The 19,574-nt window shown below is 45.4% G+C and overlaps 1 protein-coding gene across 1 annotated transcript in view; it reads left to right on the forward strand.

Moving 5' to 3' along the window:
* Positions 1 to 19,574, forward strand: part of LAMA1 (laminin subunit alpha 1) — a 166,094-nt gene that overhangs the window by 68,891 nt on the left and 77,629 nt on the right. Inside the window, exons 10-19 of the mRNA XM_043558326.1 lie at positions 648 to 808; positions 2,479 to 2,619; positions 3,822 to 3,995; positions 5,920 to 6,021; positions 7,210 to 7,421; positions 8,207 to 8,318; positions 11,557 to 11,667; positions 15,249 to 15,376; positions 17,318 to 17,404; positions 18,115 to 18,326. Of these exons, the coding sequence (XP_043414261.1) occupies positions 648 to 808; positions 2,479 to 2,619; positions 3,822 to 3,995; positions 5,920 to 6,021; positions 7,210 to 7,421; positions 8,207 to 8,318; positions 11,557 to 11,667; positions 15,249 to 15,376; positions 17,318 to 17,404; positions 18,115 to 18,326 (1,440 nt within the window). The remainder of the gene's footprint in view (positions 1 to 647; positions 809 to 2,478; positions 2,620 to 3,821; positions 3,996 to 5,919; positions 6,022 to 7,209; positions 7,422 to 8,206; positions 8,319 to 11,556; positions 11,668 to 15,248; positions 15,377 to 17,317; positions 17,405 to 18,114; positions 18,327 to 19,574) is intronic.

The raw sequence follows: 19,574 nt of genomic DNA on the forward strand, positions 1-19,574 counted from the left end.
GTTAGGAGTGGAATTGCTGGGTCATAGAGTAACTCCCTGCTTAATATTTTGAAGACGTACCGAACTGTTTTCCAAAGTCATGGCACCGTTTTACCTTCTCACTAGCCTCTGTTTCTCATCTCTGTTTTCTTTTTTTAAACCATGGGTTGACAAACTGTGGTCCAAGTGCCGTAGCTGGCACACCGCCTGTTTTTGTATATAAAGTTTTATTGGAACAGAGCGATGCCCATCTGTTTGTGTATTATGCATGGCTGCTTTGAAACAGTCATGGCAGAGGGGCGCCTGGGTGGCTCGGTCGGTTAAGCGTCCGACTTTAGCTCAGGTCATGATCTCACGGTCCGTGAGTTCCAGCCCCGCGTCAGGCTCTGGGCTGACAGCTCAGAGCCTGGAGCCTGTTTCCGATTCTGTGTCTCCCTCTCTCTCTGCCCCTCCCCCATTCATGCTCTGTCTCTTTCTGTCTCAAAAATAAATAAACGTTAAAAAAAAAAAAAAAGGAACAGTCATGGCAGAGTTGGGTAATTGCAACAGCAATCCTTTGGTCAAAAAGTTTGGAATATTTCGTGTCTGGTCCTTTACAGAAATAGTTTGCCAACCCCTACTTTACTCTTTACCCTCCTGATGGGCCATCGCTGTCCTTTTCTTCCCAGGGAAGTGGCCAGGTCAATGTCCATGCAAGGAAGGCTACGCAGGAGAAAAATGTGATCACTGCCAATTTGGTTATAAGGCTTACCCAGCCTGTGTCCGCTGTGAGTGTAGCCGGGCTGGCAGTGTGAACGAGGACCCATGCTCAGAGCCCTGTCGCTGCAAGGTATGTGCGGGGGTTAAAGGTGACCCTGAGTTTCCTTTGAGGTGTGCAAGAAAGGAACACATTCCACAGGCTCAGAAGATCAGTTCTTGAGCAAGGCAGCAAGATTTAAATAGAACTCTCCTTCCCCGCACCTTCCTGACAAGCATGAGGTTATGTCACATCCATGTCCTCGGACTTAGATGGGCACGCCCAGTTTGGGTTTTTTTTTTTTTTTTTTTGGTGGCTTCTGGGCAATGGCCACATAGTCCAGAGGTATTTCTGTGACTTCCAAGATGAAAGCAAATACTGCATTTCTGAAGCCTGGGCCATTAACCTCGTGTATGACATCCTTTTCCAGCTTAATGTTTAGAGGAGAACCAGGTAAATACTAAATTTATAAGAACATAAATTAAAGGCAGATACATTATTGTAGATTTCTCTTAAAAAGGAATTGGACGGGGGGGGGGTGCCTGGGTGGCTCAGTTAAGCGTCTGACCCTTGGTTTCAGCTCAGGTCGTGATTTCACAGTTTGTGAGTTCAAGCCCTACGTCAGGCTCTGTGCTGACAGTATAGAGTCTGATTGGGATTCTCCCTCTGTTCCTCTCTCTGCCCCTCCCCCACTCTCGCTCTCTCTCTGTCTCAAAATAAATAAAAAAATATTTTGAAAAAGGAGTTGGACAGGAGTACCTGGGTGACTCAGTCAGTTAAGCATCCGATTTCTTGATTTTGGCTCAGGTCATGATCTCATGGTTTGTGAGATCGAGCCCTGAGTTGGGCTCTGCCCTGACACAGCATGGAGCCCGCTTGGAATTCTCTCTCTCCTTCTCTCTGCCATCCCCTGCTTGTGCTTGCTCATGGGGCACTCTTTCACTCTTTCTCTGTCTCTGTCTCTCAGAATAAATAAATAAACTTTAAAAAAGGGGATTGGAGGGGTTCCTGGGTGGCTCGGTCAGTTAAGTGTTTGACTTCAGCTCAGGTCGTGATCTCACGGTTCATGAGTTCAAGCCCCACATTGGGCTGTGTGCTGACAGCTCGGAGCCTGGAGCCTGCTTCAGATTCTGTGTCTCCTTCTCTCTGCCCCTCTTCCACTCATACTCTGTCTCTGTCTCTCAAAAATGAATAAACGTTAAAAAAAAAGTTTAAAAAAAAGGAATTGGACAGTGATAAAAACACATTAATTGGGTACCAGGGTGGTAGAGCTTTTTTGCTATCTGATATTAATATCCATTTCCTCATGATAGCCATAATTGTAGGACTTCCCATTGTATCTTATGTGCTTCTTCCTATGTAATCAGAGTCTTAGGCACATGTTATAAGTGACTGAAAATAGTCTTGAGCATTTATCAATAAGACAATTATATAGCACTCTTCAGATTTTAAGATTCTTTAAAGACTAGCAAAAATGGGAGATTTAAAACAAAACAATACGAAAAAAGCCATTTCAAAATAATGACCAAGCTCTGAGATCCTGACCCTCATTCTTGACTACAAAATTAAATGGTAATTATTTCAAAATATGTGTCCTGGAATTAATGACGTCATGAGGCTTTACATTTACTTTGAGCATCTATTTATTTACCTGTTTCTCTGGATCACCAAATGCCTTTCTTGTTAATGTCATGTTAATGCCACTTAATTCCGTCTACCTAGAACACACTGGTTTCAAAGCTAATCTTTTCTCTAATGTGCAGGAAAATGTTGAAGGGGAAAATTGTGACCTCTGCAAGCCAGGATTCTATAACTTGAAGGAGAGAAACCCCGAGGGCTGCTCGGAGTGCTTCTGCTTTGGCGTTTCTGATGTCTGCGACAGCCTTTCTTGGTCCATCAGTCAGGTGCGGGTACCTTCCCGGAGCCAGGATTTAAGAAGCGAGCATCTCAAATGAGCTGTCTGGGAGCTGTGTTCTAAAGCATGGAGGCTGTCTTTCCCTGTAATACCCCTCTCGGCAGTTTGGAATGACATTGGCATAGATCAGAGGCAGCTTACTACTAAAGTGTCACAAAAGTTTCTTTCCTGGTCATGTGTTTGTTCCTACATACATTTCCCTATCCAAACAATAGGATATTATGGTATGGTAGAATGTATCACGTTTAAATTTCTCCTGTGGGGAAATGTATCGGGTTGTGGGGTCAGATCTCACTGCATCTGCTCCACACTGGTCTCGGGCCAGGAAGCACATCAGGACAAGGGCTCATGCAGAATTTTCTAGTTCAGAGAACCTGGTGAGGGTAGGAACAACAGTGAGTGACATAGGGATTATGAGGAAAGGTAGCCTCAGTTGTTCTGGGAGTGGAAAGTCCTAGGGGGATGCCACGTGGTGCCTTGGGAGGACAGTGTGATGGCTGGGGGTTAGGGAGGACTGTAGGGCATAGGGCTCATCCATGGGAACCACCTTGCCTCCCCATGGCCCATCTCGGGAGACTGGTATTCAGGGAGGGGTTGGGGGTTGCTAGTCCCTGACTCTCCTTGCCCTCCCTTTCCTCTCCCTCCATCACTGGCAGGTTAGGAGGAGTGGGAACCACATAGGGGAGGGAGTGGGAATCTCAGTCAGTACCTGAGAATGAAGGTGAATCCCTGTGGCCACCATGCTGGTGCGATGGCTTGTCCTCTCTTTGTAGGTGACAAATTGGGAGGATAGGATCTGGAGGTTATACTGATATACTTTTTAGCTTGTTGGTAAAAAACAGGAAGCAATGATGAAGAAATCAGAGTTAGCAAAAGACATTTTGTTCAATGCATTTACTAAGGTCTTTGCCATTTTTTTTTTAATCTAAGATATATATCCGTGGCCTTGACAGTTTTGCTCACCTACCTGGATGTAATTGATCTGGATTTGAGGAGTGTTTGACTCATTCTCAGGTCTTCTAGGCCCTTTGACAGGTAGAAGGGTCATGGGTCGTGTGGTTCTGTGGCCACAGTGTGTTAGCTCTGTCCCTAACTAAGCTTTCTGGATCTGTTTCTTCACCGTGAGGATTTCTGGGTGAAACCTAAGATGACTTCTATTTCGTATTCCTAAATTCTGAATCTTTTTTTAAGGTGAAAGACATGTCTGGGTGGCTTGTCACCGACCTGATCAGTCCGAGCAAGATCCCATCTCAGCAAGACGCACTGGGTGGGCGTCATCCGATTAGCATCAACAACACGGTGGCCACGCAGAGGCTGACTTCCAAGTATTACTGGTCGGCACCGGAGGCCTACCTCGGAAATAAGGTAGGGCCATCATCGGAAGTAACAGCTTGGACAAAGATCTCAAGGCACGTTAAGAAAGAACGTAACTTGGCGCTTTAAGTCATCTTATGGTCACTTGAGGGTTTGACAGAAAATTATACAGCATTTACTTACACTTGCCTGACTCACATGGTCTTGCTTATCCTTACTTGACTTTATTACATCATTAAAAGACGGACTTTTTACTCGGCCATATCGGTCATAAGCAGTCTGTTGTAAGAAGCCTGGTCCCCTCCTCCCCTGACAGACTTTCTACTTTGCTCTGGGTTCCTGGATCACGTGGGCCTGTGTGAAATGTCGGTCACATTCCTGCTTTGTCTGGTTAGCCCTGTACATACCTTGGCCCCATGGCACGGTAGTGAGCCTGGCACGTAGGAGGTACTCAGGCAGGGAGGGCTGCGCTGTGAGGCTGGGGCACTGCTGGTTTCAGCGTCAGGACAGACTGTCTCTCGCCTAACATCCACAGTCAGCGACAGAGTACTTTCCATTTGAAGAAAATGCAAAATGGTGGTTCCGTGAGGCAGAAATTTGGTTGCTGTGACTTAAGTCTCCCCTCAAGGCTGTTGTCCCCTTCCTCCTCACCAATAACGCCTTCTCCCCAGATTCGGATGACCTGGGAATATACTCAGTGGAATCCATCTTGGTAACGCGAGCTCCGTGTTCACCTTCACCATGCGTTCAGTTTGTTTTAAAGTAATGGTATGTTGGGGCGCCTGGGTGGCTCAGTCGGCTGAGCGGCCGACTTCAGCTCAGGTCATGATTTCACAGTTCGTGAGTTCGAGCCCCGCGTCGGGCTCTGTGCTGACAGCTCAGAGCCTGGAGCCTGCTTTGGATTCTGGGTCTCCCTCTCTCTCTGCCCCTCCCCCACTTGTGCCACGTCTCTGTCTCTCAAAAATAAATAAACATTAAAAAAAATTTTTCTTCTTTAAATAAAAAAATAAAGTAATGGTATGTTTCATCGTAGTGTAGGTTTTTTAGCTTGGTAAGCTTCTGCTTCATTTGTTGGTTATATTTTAATTTTAGATTTTGTTTTACTTAGATTTAGGTTTAAGTGGTGCTTATTTTGAAAATGATTTCCTTTTTCCCATCAAATTATAATCCTAGAAGATGTACTCTGTTTATGTGATCTTATTACCAATAGTCAGTGATTTCTTTTTTTCTGTTAAGATCGCCTCTCCGATTCTATGGTGCAAAGACTAGATTCTGAACATGATATTGTTGTAACATACCTATCGCAAAGAAAATCTCCTCTTTACATTAGAGGCTATGACCAGGAAGATAAAGCTTTTGTCTTTCTTCTGGCAGATGAGACAGGTTCCTTATTGTTCTCCTATAATCAGGCAGTGAGATCAGAATGTTGGGGTTATTGTCATGGATTTAACTCCTAAATCCTAGAGGAGTTAAGTGAAATACATGTCTATTGTGTGATTCACAGTTTATTTATGCTAATTAACCTTAGGGTCTCTAAGAAGGAGTACATCTTTCTTCTGTCCACTTAAATTATATCCTGCATCGAGACGCCTAGGTGGCTCAGTCAGTTCCGCATCTGATAGCTCAGGTCATGGTCTTGTGGTTCGTGAGTTCGAGCCCCGCATCAGGCTCTTTGCTGTTGAGCTTCAGATCCTCTGTCTCCCTCTCTCTCTGTCCCTCCCTCCTCTCTCTCTCTCTCTCTCTCAAAAATAAACATTAAAAAAATTATGTCCTGCCTTATGGTAATATCAATTAAACAAAATATTCTTGTAATATGCTTTCTTTTCACTGGCTTAATGTGAACCTCCTTACATACTGTGGCCACTTGGACACCTTGTCGCCTGGTTGTTTCCCGATGGATCCTAGCCACCACTTCCTCTTGCTGAGGGGCTGTGATCATTTGCCCTTGGTGTTCATGCTTGCTTACGTGTTTCAGCTGACTGCTTTCGGTGGATTCCTGAAGTACACAGTGTCCTATGATATTCCAGTGGAGACAGTGGATGGTGACCTCATGTCGCACACCGATGTCATCATCAAGGTAGGTGCTCTCACGCTGCTTTGCTGTGGAGCTCAAGGGCTTAGTTGGGTGACAGTTTTGTGACTCCGAGTAGCTAAGGGAACCTCTAGTAGCAAGGAGCGCTTGGCCGGGTGGCCATTCAGCAGTGTTTTGCCTCATCTGGAAACTGACCAGACTGAGTGTCTCCGGGTCCATTTCCGGAACTGCCTCAGGGGAGCACGCATGGCTCTTCCCTGGATCCTGGAAGCTGACACATCTTTTCACATTTAAAACGGAGACAGGTGTTTGTCTTGATGTTGTAACTGCCTTGCCAGCCATTTGACTCCCTCTGTCTCCTCCTGCCACGTTGGCCCCCATATGAGTGGTTAGGTGACAGCGCCTGGCAGTGTGGGGACAGGAGATGCAGTGCCATTTTTGTTCTCAGCCTCTGTCCCTAATCCTGTCCCCTCACTCTTCTCCTCCCCCGTCACCAAAAGGCCCAGCTCAGCCTCCCCGGTAGTTTTCCCAAAGGTAAGAAACCACTTCAGATTCTAGTCTGCACCTTTAATGACTGAAATCTCCCTGTCTAGCCTGCTCAGGGTGGGAACCGTGTGACATAAAGCATTTTTGTGAATGGCAATTTATGAAAGCTAGAGGTATTTTTACATACTTTTTCTACTTTTGCTCTTCAGTTAAAGATTATGGGTGTCATGGGGCGCCTGGGCTCAGTCAGTTGAGCGTCCAGCGTCAGCTCAGCTCATGATCTCACAGCTCGTGGGTTCGAGCCCCGCGTTGGGCTCTGTTCTGACAGCTCAGAGTCTGGAGGCGGCTTTGGATTCTGACTCCATCTCTCTCTGCCCCTCCCCCACTCACACACTGTCTCTCTCTCTCAAATATAAATGAAAACATTTTTTAAAAGTTTAAAAAAAAAGATTAGGTGTGTCAGATTGATTGCTTTGAGGAAAATTGTGGGCGAATATATGCCGTTTCTTTTCTGAGATCCCAGGGAAGGACCCCGTCTTTAGATTTACAGTCTGATTCCCTCTGAGGGTGCTACATTGAAACACCTTTCCTCTGATTGTTCTGGACCAAGAGCTATAGACACAATTACATGTTTACCCTGAGAACCTAAGCACAAATGAAAAGCCATGTTGCTGAATACAAATTTGCTTTTACTTTTTGGCCGTGAAGTTGAATTACAAATATATTTCCTCTTGTTTTGAATGTTAGGGAAATGGACTCACTTTAAGCACCCAGGCCGAGGGCCTGTCATTACAGCCCTATGAAGAGTATTTAAACGTGGTCAGACTTGTGCCAGAGAACTTCCGAGATTTTAATAACAAAAAGGCGATAGATCGTGACCAACTGATGACTGTCCTTGCCAATGTGACACATCTCCTGATCAGAGCCAACTATAATTCTGCAAAAATGGCTCTTTACAGGTGGGTATTGAAAGAGAGGGAAGGGTTTTGGTGAAGGTATTTTAATCTTGTGTTTATCTGTTATTATGCATTTTAAGCATAATATATTTTACTTGATTATTTTAAGGGCACACCTAGTGGAACCAGCTGTTGTAAAAATATTTTTATTACTATAATTTTATGGAAGATGTAAGAATAGTTGTCCATGACAAATGTGTGTCTCAGTAAGGAGATAGTCTTGACGTCAGGATCAGAAACGTGTAGGGTGTCTTTCTGAGCACTTCCTGACAAGTTAACAATTGGCTGGACCATCTTGCATCTATCTAGTTTTCACCCTCCCGATGTTAACGGTCTTAGATTTTACTGTCTATTTAAGCTAATGTTCCCATCCTTAGTCTTTTTATTGCTTCTAGAAGGGCAAGTTCTGGCAATGCCAGGCTAAGTATAAACATTGGCTACAGCTAAAGCAAACACGGAATTATACATTTAAGGACAATCTCTGTATTCAAGATAGAATTATTGAATAGATTCGTTTTTCTGAAGCACTTCAGCTCAGACTGGACAGCATCAGATCCTTCCCACAGCTGTCTGGGCAATCACATGTCTTTCCACCAAATGTTGCAAAGGCTTTCCAGCAAATACTGATGGCTTGCAGAAATCATATTGGTGTGAAAATCTTTACTTACAGAAGTCACATCACCGTTTTGCTTGAACAGGCCTTTTTTAAGACTCCACCTTCCTCAAAGTGTTAGATGTCATTTGCAGGTGGGTATCTAAGTCACGTGATGACCCCTATCTATCGGTAGGTTGGATTCTGTCTCTTTGGACACAGCCAGCCCTAACGTTATAGACCTGGCACTGGCCACGGAGGTGGAGCACTGTGAATGTCCCCAAGGCTATGCAGGGATCTCCTGTGAGGTAAGGCTTCTCTTATTCCCTTCTTGTCCCCTCCCTTTTGTTCTTTCCTAAGGGGAAGAAAGCACCCTGAAGGTAATACAGTGGCCCACACTTGGTTTTTAACTTTAGAAACCCCATGTTTGGCTCAGACTTTTCGAGGCTATAGGAATATTAGCAAACACAATGTTTAAAGAAATCTGGTGCCGCCTGCAGAGAGGGGTTCTGGGGCACCTGGAAATGCTCCGAATTAAGTCTACCCTCTTGCCTTAGTCATCTGGAAAACTGCATGCCATATTTTGCATTTCTAAGGAGGACTGAACTTGTCTAAGGAGGACTGAACTTGATTGTATCTGAATGTTTACTAATCACCAGCATGCAACCTAGAAAGCACTGGACAAGCCAGGCCCGTTTTGAGACTTTTTTATGGCCCCCAGCTATGTTAACTTAGGTGAGCTCCATCCCACAATGAAGGGTGAGAAAATGCACTTGAATCATCACTAAAAGTAATCTGTTGGTTAAAAATTTTTTTCTTTGAAATATATTTTGAAATGATTTGGACCTAAGTATTGATAACTTTCTGTGTATTTGGCACTATCCTCACCTCTTTCTGTAGGAAAGAGCTAGGAAGTAGTCACATCAGGTTTCAAGTTCATCTGTGCTGTTAACCACCCCACGGTCCCGCCTCTCCCGTGTTCAAGACTGACTATAATTATGAACATTTGTCATTGGCTGTGATTGTCTGGCAATCATTTTTACAAAGTGAGAACACTGTATTTATGATTCATTTTTATGGATGTTTATCAATTATAAACATTGCAGTTAAGAAAGCGGGCCCATGCTTCACGATGTAAATATTTAATTAAATATTTCTATTGCTATTTTAAATTTTTTGCAGAGTTGTTTCTTTTTTGATCCAATGAACTTTTTTTTTTAGATCTGAAACATTTATTCTTAGGCCAAGGAAATGTCTGTAGGTCCTAATTCCTGTGTAGTTAATATTTAACGGGTAAATGACCTTAAGGCTACCTTATAGAGTGTGGGATGTGGAAATAGGAAAGCGGGCAGATCAAGTAAAAGCCTGTCCCAGCTAGACCAAGAGGGGGCAGCAGTGAGCAGTTGCTGCTGGAGAACTCAAAAGTCCACTGGGTTTGGAGAGAAAAGTACTGATGTGCCTACGATGATGGCTCAAGCAAGTGCACGAAGCTTAACACAAATGTTTCAGTGTTTTTGTCAGACAAAAGAACGAATTCTTTAATCAAAAGCTGACATAAGGACTCGGGCAGCTATTGGTGGGGAATGGAATTTTTTTTTTTTTTTTAAGTTTATTTATTTATTTTGAGAGAGAGAGAGAGAGCACGAGCTGGGGTGGGGCAGAGAGAAGGAGAGACAAAATCCCAAGCAGGCTCTGCACCATCCACACAGAGCCCAAGGTGGGGCTCAAACTCACGAACCTTGAGATCAGGACCTGAGCTGAGATCAAGAGCCAGACGCCAGCCAGGCGCCCCAGGAATGGAATTCTTGATAGCACTACAGGGACCACACAGACCCCCACCCCAGTTGGTGCCCACCTGTAGACTAGCCCATTGCCCTTGAGGGGAGTATGGCTGCATGGAGGTATTAGAGGACATTCACAAGGGCAGTGTGAATGAATGCATGTATATATTATTTATATAATGAAAATGCAGTTTTAATACTTTTTACAACAAATAAAAACGAAATCCACATCCCTCCTCTGTGGCCCCACGGGAGTATGCTGGCCTCCAAAGTCATCACTCCCCAGTCTGCATTCTGAACATGTTTTGTGTCTGGTGTGGCCCCGGGCAGCCCTGTGGCCACGGGTCTGGGTGGCGACTTTACTCGCTCCACTGGCACGGTGGGCCTGGTGCCTAACTGTTCTGTGTTCCAGATTTCATGTCTATCAAACAGAATATTTCTCAGGGTCATCATGAGAATTATGACATGGGTGACTGTGTCCGGGGCAGTCCCCAGCTCCTCACAGGCAGGGGATGGCCCTGGATACTTCAGAAAGCACACCTGTAACGCTTGCTCCATTAAACTGATGCGGTTTGACACCGACCTACGCTTGAAGACTTTGATGGTAATATTTAATGAGTTATAAGCAGAAGAAAATAAAATCAAGTTGAGAGGAAAATGCCCTCTTGATCGAAACACTGGTTAAGTGGCTGAGTGTTACATGATTTCTTTTTTTTTTTTCTTTTTAAAAAATTTTTTTTAACGTTTATTTCTTTTTGAGACAGAGAGAGACAGAGCATGAACGGGGGAGGGCCAGAGAGAGAGGGAGACACAGAATCCGAAACAGGCTCCAGGCTCTGAGCGGTCAGCACAGAGCCTGACGCGGGGCTCAAACTCATGGACCGCGAGATCATGACCTGAGCCGGATCGGACGCTCAACCGACTGAGCCACCCAGGCGCCCCACATGATTTCTAATAATATTGCAGTGGGATACCGCTGAAGTACATGCGGACCCATTGTATAGCCACCAGGTTTGGGTGTGCGTGCTTCTACCTTTAAAAAGAAATAAGGGGTTAGTGGGTGGTGGGCGTTGAGGAGGGCACTTGTTTGGATGAGCACTGGGTGTCGTATGTAAGCGATGAATCACGGGAATCTACCCCCAAAACCAAGAGCACACTGGCACACTGTATGTTGGCTAACCTGACCATAAATTATATATACATTTTTTTAAATTTAAAAATTAAAAATAAATAAATAATAACAAAAAATAAATAAGGAGCTAGATTTATGGTGACGGTTGCACACTTTGGGAAGTTTACTAAAAAATTCATTGAACCGTGCCCTTAAAATGGGAGCATTTTATGGCACGTAGATGATGCCTCGACAAAGAAGTTTGAGGGGAAAAAGAGAAGTTTCTCTACTTCTAGAAAATGGAGCCGTTTATGTTTCTAACGTATTGAAAAGAAGATGAGGGGCGCCTGGGTGGCTCAGTTGGTTAAGCATCCGCTCTTGATTTTGGCTTAGGTCACAGTCTCGAGGTTTCCTGATTTCGAGCCCTTTGTGGGGCTCTGCACTGACAGTGTGGAGCCTGCTTGGAATTCTCTGTCTCCCTCTCTCTCTCCCGCTCCCCCACTCATGCTCGCTCTTTCTCTCTCTCATTCTCTCTCCCCCTCAATAAATAAACAAACTTAAAAAATTTTTTAAATAATAATAAGAAAAGATGCTGATTTCGATAATGTCCAAGGTTGCCTTCACCGATGTGTGTTACCCGCCCCTCTTTTGCAGTCCTGCCTCCCTGGCTATTATCGTGTGGATGGAATACTCTTTGGAGGAATTTGTCAACCCTGTGAATGCCATGGCCATGCAACTGAATGCGATATCCACGGAGTTTGCTTTGTGAGTCTGTTCCTAAAACCTTGAGTGCCCCCTCCCACCCATCCCAAAGCCATCTGCTATGCAGAAGTGGTTTAGAACAAAATGCTTCCTTCACAGGAGATTATCCCTGCCCTTGTAGACTCCAAAGGAAATTTGCAGACTTAAGTTCATGTCATAAAATGTTTCCTGCTTCCCCCCGCCACACACACTCTTTTTGGAAAAAAAAAAAAAAAAAAAAGGGTTACTTTGGTGAAAACGGAAAAGGGATATATAATTTCTTTGCGGGTTTTTTATTAGAACAACGAACTTACTTTGTAAGATTATAAAGCTATATACAGGTAGAAAATATTATCCACCAATTAAATAAAAAGGATCAGGTGTTTTACATGAAAATGCTAGCATTTTTTAACATATTACACAGCATATCATAAAAGGGATAATAAAACTTCTGATAATCACACTCATTTGTACAATATATAATGCTTCATAGTTGTTAGCTTGGATAAACTCTTCAAACAAGTGCTTCTTTCATGCAACATGAGTTGAAACATGGCTTGACAAATATGCAGTTAATCTTGAGAATGAACTTTGGGGCAGATACAGGGCAAGACTTGTTTTTTAACTTCAATCAGAAATTCTTTTCAGTTCTTTTGCCCGGAAGCCAGGCCATACTCCTGGGTTCTAATGGATTTACTGCACGTAGATCGAGTGAACACATATGTTAATCAGCTGAGTCTGATTCACCCCAGGGAAACCTTCATACTCTTTCCAAAAGAGATTGATTGAGTCCTAGGGCTAGGGAAAATTAATTATCAGACCCAGGGAGATGCCCTGGATTGCTTATTCTCTCTAGAGCCTGGTTTTTCTTGATTCTGTAAGTAAAGCTTTCATTTTGTTCTTTGTTCCTTTCTTTGTTCTGGGAATGCAAGTGTCTGTAGGAAATGCACAAAATGATGATTTGCACACGCACTGAGTGCCTCAGGATCGTTTCCCAGAGCTTGATGAGGTCGCTGCTTTTTTTAAATGCCTCTGCCTTGCCATGTGCGTTCTCGAGGCCAGCCTTCCAAGGGCCTCTGCCAATAGCGAGGGGTGGTCGGCAGACCGTGGTTGTGGCACCGATGACTTCAGGTGCAGGCGAGCTGAAAGGGTGTTTGCACAGGCTTCTATTAATATATATTGACAAAATATAAAAATAGATACCCCTGTTAAAGCGAAGATGCTGACAGCCACTGGCCTTCAAGTTCTAAATATAATAAATGATAATGATTTTTGTCATTGAAAAAGTTTTGGAAACCATGTTAGATGCACAGAAAGGCTTACAAAACCAGTGTAGAGAGACCCTGTGCAACCTTCACACATCATCCCCTGATGGTCTTGCATAACCAGAGTCCAGTGATTGAAACTAAGAAATTCACGCTGGCAGCATCCCATCCACGGAGCTGCGGACTTCACTCCAATTTCGTCAGGTTTTCCACTCATGTCCTATTCCTTTCCAGTGTCAAGCATTTTAGGCAAGAAGACGCGAAGGTGACATGCCCTCTCGGTGCACACTGTCAGGAGCATTCGGTCTGGTCTTCTTCCCGGGGACGTTAGCCTGGGACAGCCGGATAAGGTGGTGACAGTCGGGTTTTTCCACTATGAAGTTATTTTTCTTTTCCAATCAAGAGAAGATGTTTTTCCTTCCCAAGGAGATGAACATTCTCATCCTTAACATACCAGCTCCTCCAACAGGGCTGGTCACTTAAAGCGATGGTGACTGAGACAGCATTAAAACAGATACTTGGGGCCCGGCAGTAGTGGTGCCCGGGTGGCTCAGTCGGTTGAGCATCCAACTCTTGATTTCGGCTCAGGTCATGATCCCAAGGTTGTGGGATTGAGCCCTGCGTCTGGCTCTGCACTGAGCGTGGAGACTGTTAAGTTTCTCTCTCTCTCTCTCTCTCTCTCTCTCTCTCTCCCCCCCCTTCTGCCCCTCTCCCCTGCTCACACTCTCTCTCTCTCTCTCTCTCTCTCTCTTTCAAATTAAAAAAGAATTTTAAATGAAAAGAAAAAAAACAGACCCTTAGTAGGTTTTTTAGCAGAACTACATAATGGCTTTCCCAAAGAAAAAGAAAACCCCGTTCTGAACCTTTGAGCAAAAAAATCATATCATACCTATTTTGCAAGTGGACATAATCATCATCAAATTTTCCCCTTAGATGTAGCAGTTGCTGATGATTCTGGCCCCACCACCACGATGTTTGCAAAAGGGTAGCTCTGCAACTCCAGCACTCCCCCCATGCTTACTGGTTGGCACGCAGCCTCCACTCTAAGCAAGAACCCCACACCCCTTTCTTATGTTTACTTATTTACCTACTGATTATCTCTCTGGACTCATGGATTCCAAATTTTCCCAGATTTGACTAGTGGAAGCATACCCAGTAGGGTTTTTTTTGTTTATTTGTTTTTTGTTTTTGTTTTTTTTTTTTTTTAGAGAGAGAGAGCAGAGGAAGGGGGCAGAGGGAGAGAGAGGGAGATAGAGAATCCTAAGCAGCTTCGACGCCCAGTGCAGAGCCTGAGGCGGGGCTCGAACACACAACCCTGGGGTCATGAGCTGAGCCGAAATCAAGAGTCAGATGCTTAAGCAACGGAGCCAACCAGGCGCCCCTACCCAGTAGTTTTTGATTGCATGATGAACATTGTGCATTGTTAAGTTTTTGGATTTTGTCGCTTTCCTTTAAAGAATGTCAGAGTTTGTTTTGGCACGCAGTAAATTACCATAGGTCAGCTTGATTGTCTCCAGGTTTGTTTTTAAGTTTTGTTAGGGTGGGTCTAAAATAACCTCTATTCTAGGGCAGGCTTAACCCTTCTGCAAATGAGTTTTTCTTCTGGGGTCTCTGCTGGGCGCTCTGGGTGTTTGACAAAGATTCTCCATACTGGCCGGTTACAATTCTAGTGTCCCTGGGGCTCTGTGTGAGTTCTGAATTTTTCAGCTGACCTCATGGAAACGCGCTCTACACACAAGAAGTTTAGTATTCAGTAGCTATTTGAAGGGGTCTCCCATGGGGATTTCTGGAGCTCTTATTCTGTGAAGTTCTGGTTCTCTGCCCAAATTCTTGCAGTTCTAGCCTCCCCATACTCTGACCTCCGTCTCCTCAACTCAGCAAAACCACCTTCTTGCCCACCCCGCCCCCCACAACTCCCTGCCAGCTTGGCAAGTGTCTCCGGGCAGAAAGACATGCGGTCGTGGGTTCATCCCATCACCTCCCTTGTCTCAGGTATTTCCACACCCCTCTGTGGTCCAGTGTCTGAAAGAAGTTGTTCGATATGTTCTGCTCCAGTTTTCTAGTTCTTTCCCACAGACGGGCAAGTCTGGTAGCCGTTCCTCCAGCATGGGCTGAAGTGAAATCTTCTCATTTGTACAGATTGTGCAAATTACATTTTTTAATTCATTTATCTGGAAACAGGCACCCCCTCCTCATATGACAGGGTTTGGTGACTTGTTTGAGCATTTGATCTTTTTTTTTTTTCCCCCCTCCCACTCTGACTTCAAGTTGTTTGTAGATGAATCAGAGAGTCCTTTAAGGAGACCTGAACTGAGTCTTCTCCTCATTCACGTGTTCTAGGCGTGCAAGCACAACACCACCGGGGACCACTGTGAGCAGTGCGCACCCGGCTTCTACGGGCTGCCTTCCCGAGGGACTCCTAGGGACTGCCAGCAGTGTGCCTGCCCCCTCTCCACAGCCTCCAACAAGTAAGCCCGGCAACTCCACCGGTGGGCTCCACCCGGTGCGGCCACAATGTCTATTCAGATGTGCGTTGATTTCTTCAGAGCCAGACTTTATGTGTGACGAGAGTGTGATAACCCGGTGGTAATTAAGTAGGATTAAAGGTGGAGGAATGGATTCTATTTTATTTTATTTTATTTTATTTTATTATCTTTTTAATGTTTTATTTATTTTTAAGACCGAGAGACAGAGCATGAGTGAGGCGGGGCAGAGACAGAGGGAGACACAGAATCTGAAGCAGGCTCCAGGCTCTGAGCTGTCAGCACAGAGCCCGACGCGGGGCTCGAACTCACGAACTGTGAGATCATGACCTGAGCTGAAGTTGGACGTTTAACCAACTGAGCCACCCAGGTGCCCCTGGATTCTCTTTAAAAAAAAAAAAAAAAAAAGAACAAGTTTGGTGCATTAAATTAAATAAGAAAAGTTATGTGATGGCAAGGAAAGATGCACAGGTTTGCTCCTCTGGGTCTAACGTTGCTCGTTTATTCTTTCAATGTATATGGTATGTACCTGCCAGTGGTCTAGGACATATAAGGTACACAGAAATGAATAAAACTTTGTTCCTGGCCTTAAGGAGTTTTTGATATAATGCCCAAAATAGGTAAATATGAGGCTCGTTGAAAATGGGCTGAACTCACGTAATGATTCAACCGATATTTATCAAGTGCCTACTGAGCATCATGGTTGGTTCAACGTGTTCATCCACGGCTGCTGGTCCCATGGAACCCGCACTGTGGTCATGACTCAGTGGAGGTATGTCCACTGTCCGGAGAGTGTGAGTCTGCCAGGAATGACTCAGAGAAAGCCTTTGATCTGAGGCTTGAGGATGAGAAGGAATTTGAAGGCTGCAGAGAAGGGCCTTCCGGGCAGGAGGAACTGAGTATGCCAAGGCGGGGTAGCACAAAGGAGCAGATCCCATCTGTGAAATCACAGTTGGTCCTGCCGCACAAAGCGTGAGGGGAGGTGGAAGGGGCCAGTGGTGCACATGGCCTCATTCGCAGGCCAGTGGTTTGAAAACCTGCTTCTCTCTTGCTGGTTTTCCCTTTAGGACCCTTCTTCCTTCATGACCCAGGGAATTCCCCCATGGGGATTTTTATTTGAAACTGCACCGTGCAAAACAGATACAGGCAGGGCTACTCAGATGAAATCGTGGGAGACTCTCAGCTGCCCCATGGCTCCCTTCACAGGTCCCCCCAAAACCCAGGAACAGAGGTTGAAGGGACCTTTGTCAGCCATGGGGGTCCTTTGGAGAATGTGGATGGGCCGTCATGTACAAGCTCGAGCTCGCTCTTGGCCAGTGTGGCGAGGGCTCTGAGGCAAGCAGACCAGTGACAGGGAACCCAGAGAGGGGAACTTGGCTTGGCCAGGAGGAGCATCAGAGAAGGCGTCCTGGAGGAGGTGGCTGCTGAGTTGGGGATGGGGGATAAGATGAACCCAGCCAGAGAGGGGAAGAAGTGCCCTCTGGGCTGAGGGACAAGCAGGAACAGGGAACAGTGAGCAGCCATTGCCCAGTGAGATGGGCTGCATGGTCGGGGACCGGGGTTCTGGAGTAAAGACCTAGTGAAAGTTTGTAAGGAGTGGTAAAAGATGAGCATTTTATTTTTATTTTTGAAAAATTTTTAATGTTTATTTTATTTTGAGAGAGAGAGGGAGCAAGCAGAGGAGGCACAGAGAGAGAGAGAGAGAGGGAGAGAGAGAGAATCCCAAGCGGGCTCCACACTGCCAACACAGAGCCCGATAAAGGGCTCGAACTCATGAACCATGAGATCATGACCTGACCCGAGAGCAAGAGTCAGATGCTTAACCGACTGAGCCACCCAGGCGCCCCTAAAAGATGAACATTTTAAATGTTTAGAAATTCTACCCCACCCATTGGAAAATTGTGTTAATCTGTAGTGTTTTGACAGTTTCAGCCCCACCTGCCACCTAGAAGATGGGGACGAAGTGGTCTGTGACCAGTGTGCACCGGGATACTCGGGAGCTTGGTGCGAGAGGTACTCTGTCTGCATCACTCAATTGATTTCAAAAAGTTGCATCAGACTTTTTTTGTTACTTCAATATCAGTTATATGTGTTTACTTTTAAATGTGTAGCTAAGTATGATTTTAGAGCTTTGGGGTGTGATTATTATTTCACATAATTATAGAGACAAGCCAGTATGCCGATTAAAAAACTAGTCTGAAAAACTCCCTGGGAAATTTTCAAGAACAGCATTCGGCCTCCTTGAGCTAATATGGGTTCTCGTCAGTGACAATAGACACAGCGAGGAGCCAGTGTTTACTGTGCACACATTGAAATCTCCCTTTACTCTGGATAGTTTCAGAGGTGAGGGCTAGTTTGATTTAACAGCCATCCTCTGGCGCCTGAAAGCCAACGCGGTCTTTTCCCACGTGTAAGTATCAGTGCCCGGCTATGGCTAAAGTCCCCAGGAGAACCGCACCATACCCGTGGCCGTGGCATCCAGGTACAGTTGGCCTAGGGCTGAGTGCACATCCACTTGGATGTATGGCTCATTTTGGATGCACTCTCTGCCTTCACAGCGAGTGAGGAGATCTGAACGCCCGAACTCAGTGTTGCACTCCACAATAAATCTTACGTAAAAAGAGTTGTGTCTGACTTATTAACCATTCAGAGAATCCCTGGATGGTGGGGTCATGTCTAGAGTATTTGCATTCAGTTGGATCCCTCCTTCAACCTTTTTGCAGATGCGCAGACGGTTACTATGGAAACCCAACAGTGCCCGGGGAATCCTGTGTTCCCTGCGACTGCAGCGGCAATGTGGATCCCTTCGAGGCTGGTCACTGTGACTCCGTCACCGGAGAGTGCCTGAAATGCATTGGGAACACGGCTGGTGCCCACTGTGAGAGGTGTGCGGACGGCTTCTATGGGGATGCCGTGACTGCTAAAAATTGCCGCGGTGAGTGTGTGGGCTGCGAAGTCAGAGCCGTTACTAATCGCCATGTGAAGTCTCCATCCATCTACTTACATGTGTCACAAAGGGCTCAGCCTATGGGGTAACTTTATCTCAACTGGTGCTTGTGTTAATGCCAGTGTAGACCCAAGACCTATGTCTTCCCTGCTTGCCCTGCCTTAGCTCGATCAGCTCCTATAAACGAGGTCAGATGGTCTAGCAAATAAGTGCCCTTCCACTGGGGGAGAAAGTGGGACTTGACAGTGGTCAGGTGCTCCCAGTGACCATGGCGAAGGCAGAGTGGTGTCAAAGCCTGCAGTGTTTGTGAGGACAGGCTCAGGGGTCTCTTGAGTCGGACGGGATTTCCAGATACAGGGTGGGAAATGGGAAGACTCCAACCCTAGAGTCTCAGAGGTCTGTGCCCGGACTACTGACTCTCACGTTGCTCTGCAGGGCTGTGTTTCCTTCCCGACATTACGGATCACTTAGAATCATTCATTGAGGAAAGCAGAATTTCATATACCTGAGATAACCAACGTGTAATACAAGTTGGTAATACAGCCCTCAGATTTCTAGGCACAGATCTTGAAGGTGTGAAAGAGAAAAAATGGCAATTTTAAATTTTTTTGATAATTTCCTATGTCCAGTCCTACTATGCTATTACAACATGGGGACACAAGAGGGTGCTAGCGATACAGAAAAGATATTTTCCCAGGCAGGTAAGTCTTTGTAGCCTTGGGCCAGTCGACTTGATCAGCAAGGCCACCTAGATTGGTTATCATAGGAGGATAATTATGATACCTGGTATTTGTGAAAAGCTTCAAAGTTTACAGAATGCTTTCACTACACTCCTGCCATTTCTTTTCATCTTTACTGCAAACCTTGATGATTCATTGTTCATTCATCATTTATTAAGCAGTCACTATACTAAGTATTGTCGTAGAAGTTGGAAAAATTATGACCCGGGTCTATTTTTTTTTAACGTTTATTTATTTTTAAGACAGAGAGAGACAGAGCATGAACAGGGGAGGGTCAGAGAGAGAGAGGGAGACACAGAATCTGAAACAGGCTCCAGGCTCTGAGCCATCAGCCCAGAGCCCGACGCGGGGCTCGAACTCACGGACCGCGAGATCGTGACCTGGCTGAAGTCGGACGCTCAACCGACTGCGCCACCCAGGCGCCCCGACCCAGGTCTATTAAGGAGCTACGTGTAATGGTGTGGAGGTGAAGCACAGATGTGAGTCTCAGGCTTTG

This window comes from Prionailurus bengalensis, chromosome D3 (assembly GCF_016509475.1).
Source record: "Prionailurus bengalensis isolate Pbe53 chromosome D3, Fcat_Pben_1.1_paternal_pri, whole genome shotgun sequence".
Taxonomy (NCBI): domain Eukaryota; kingdom Metazoa; phylum Chordata; class Mammalia; order Carnivora; family Felidae; genus Prionailurus; species Prionailurus bengalensis.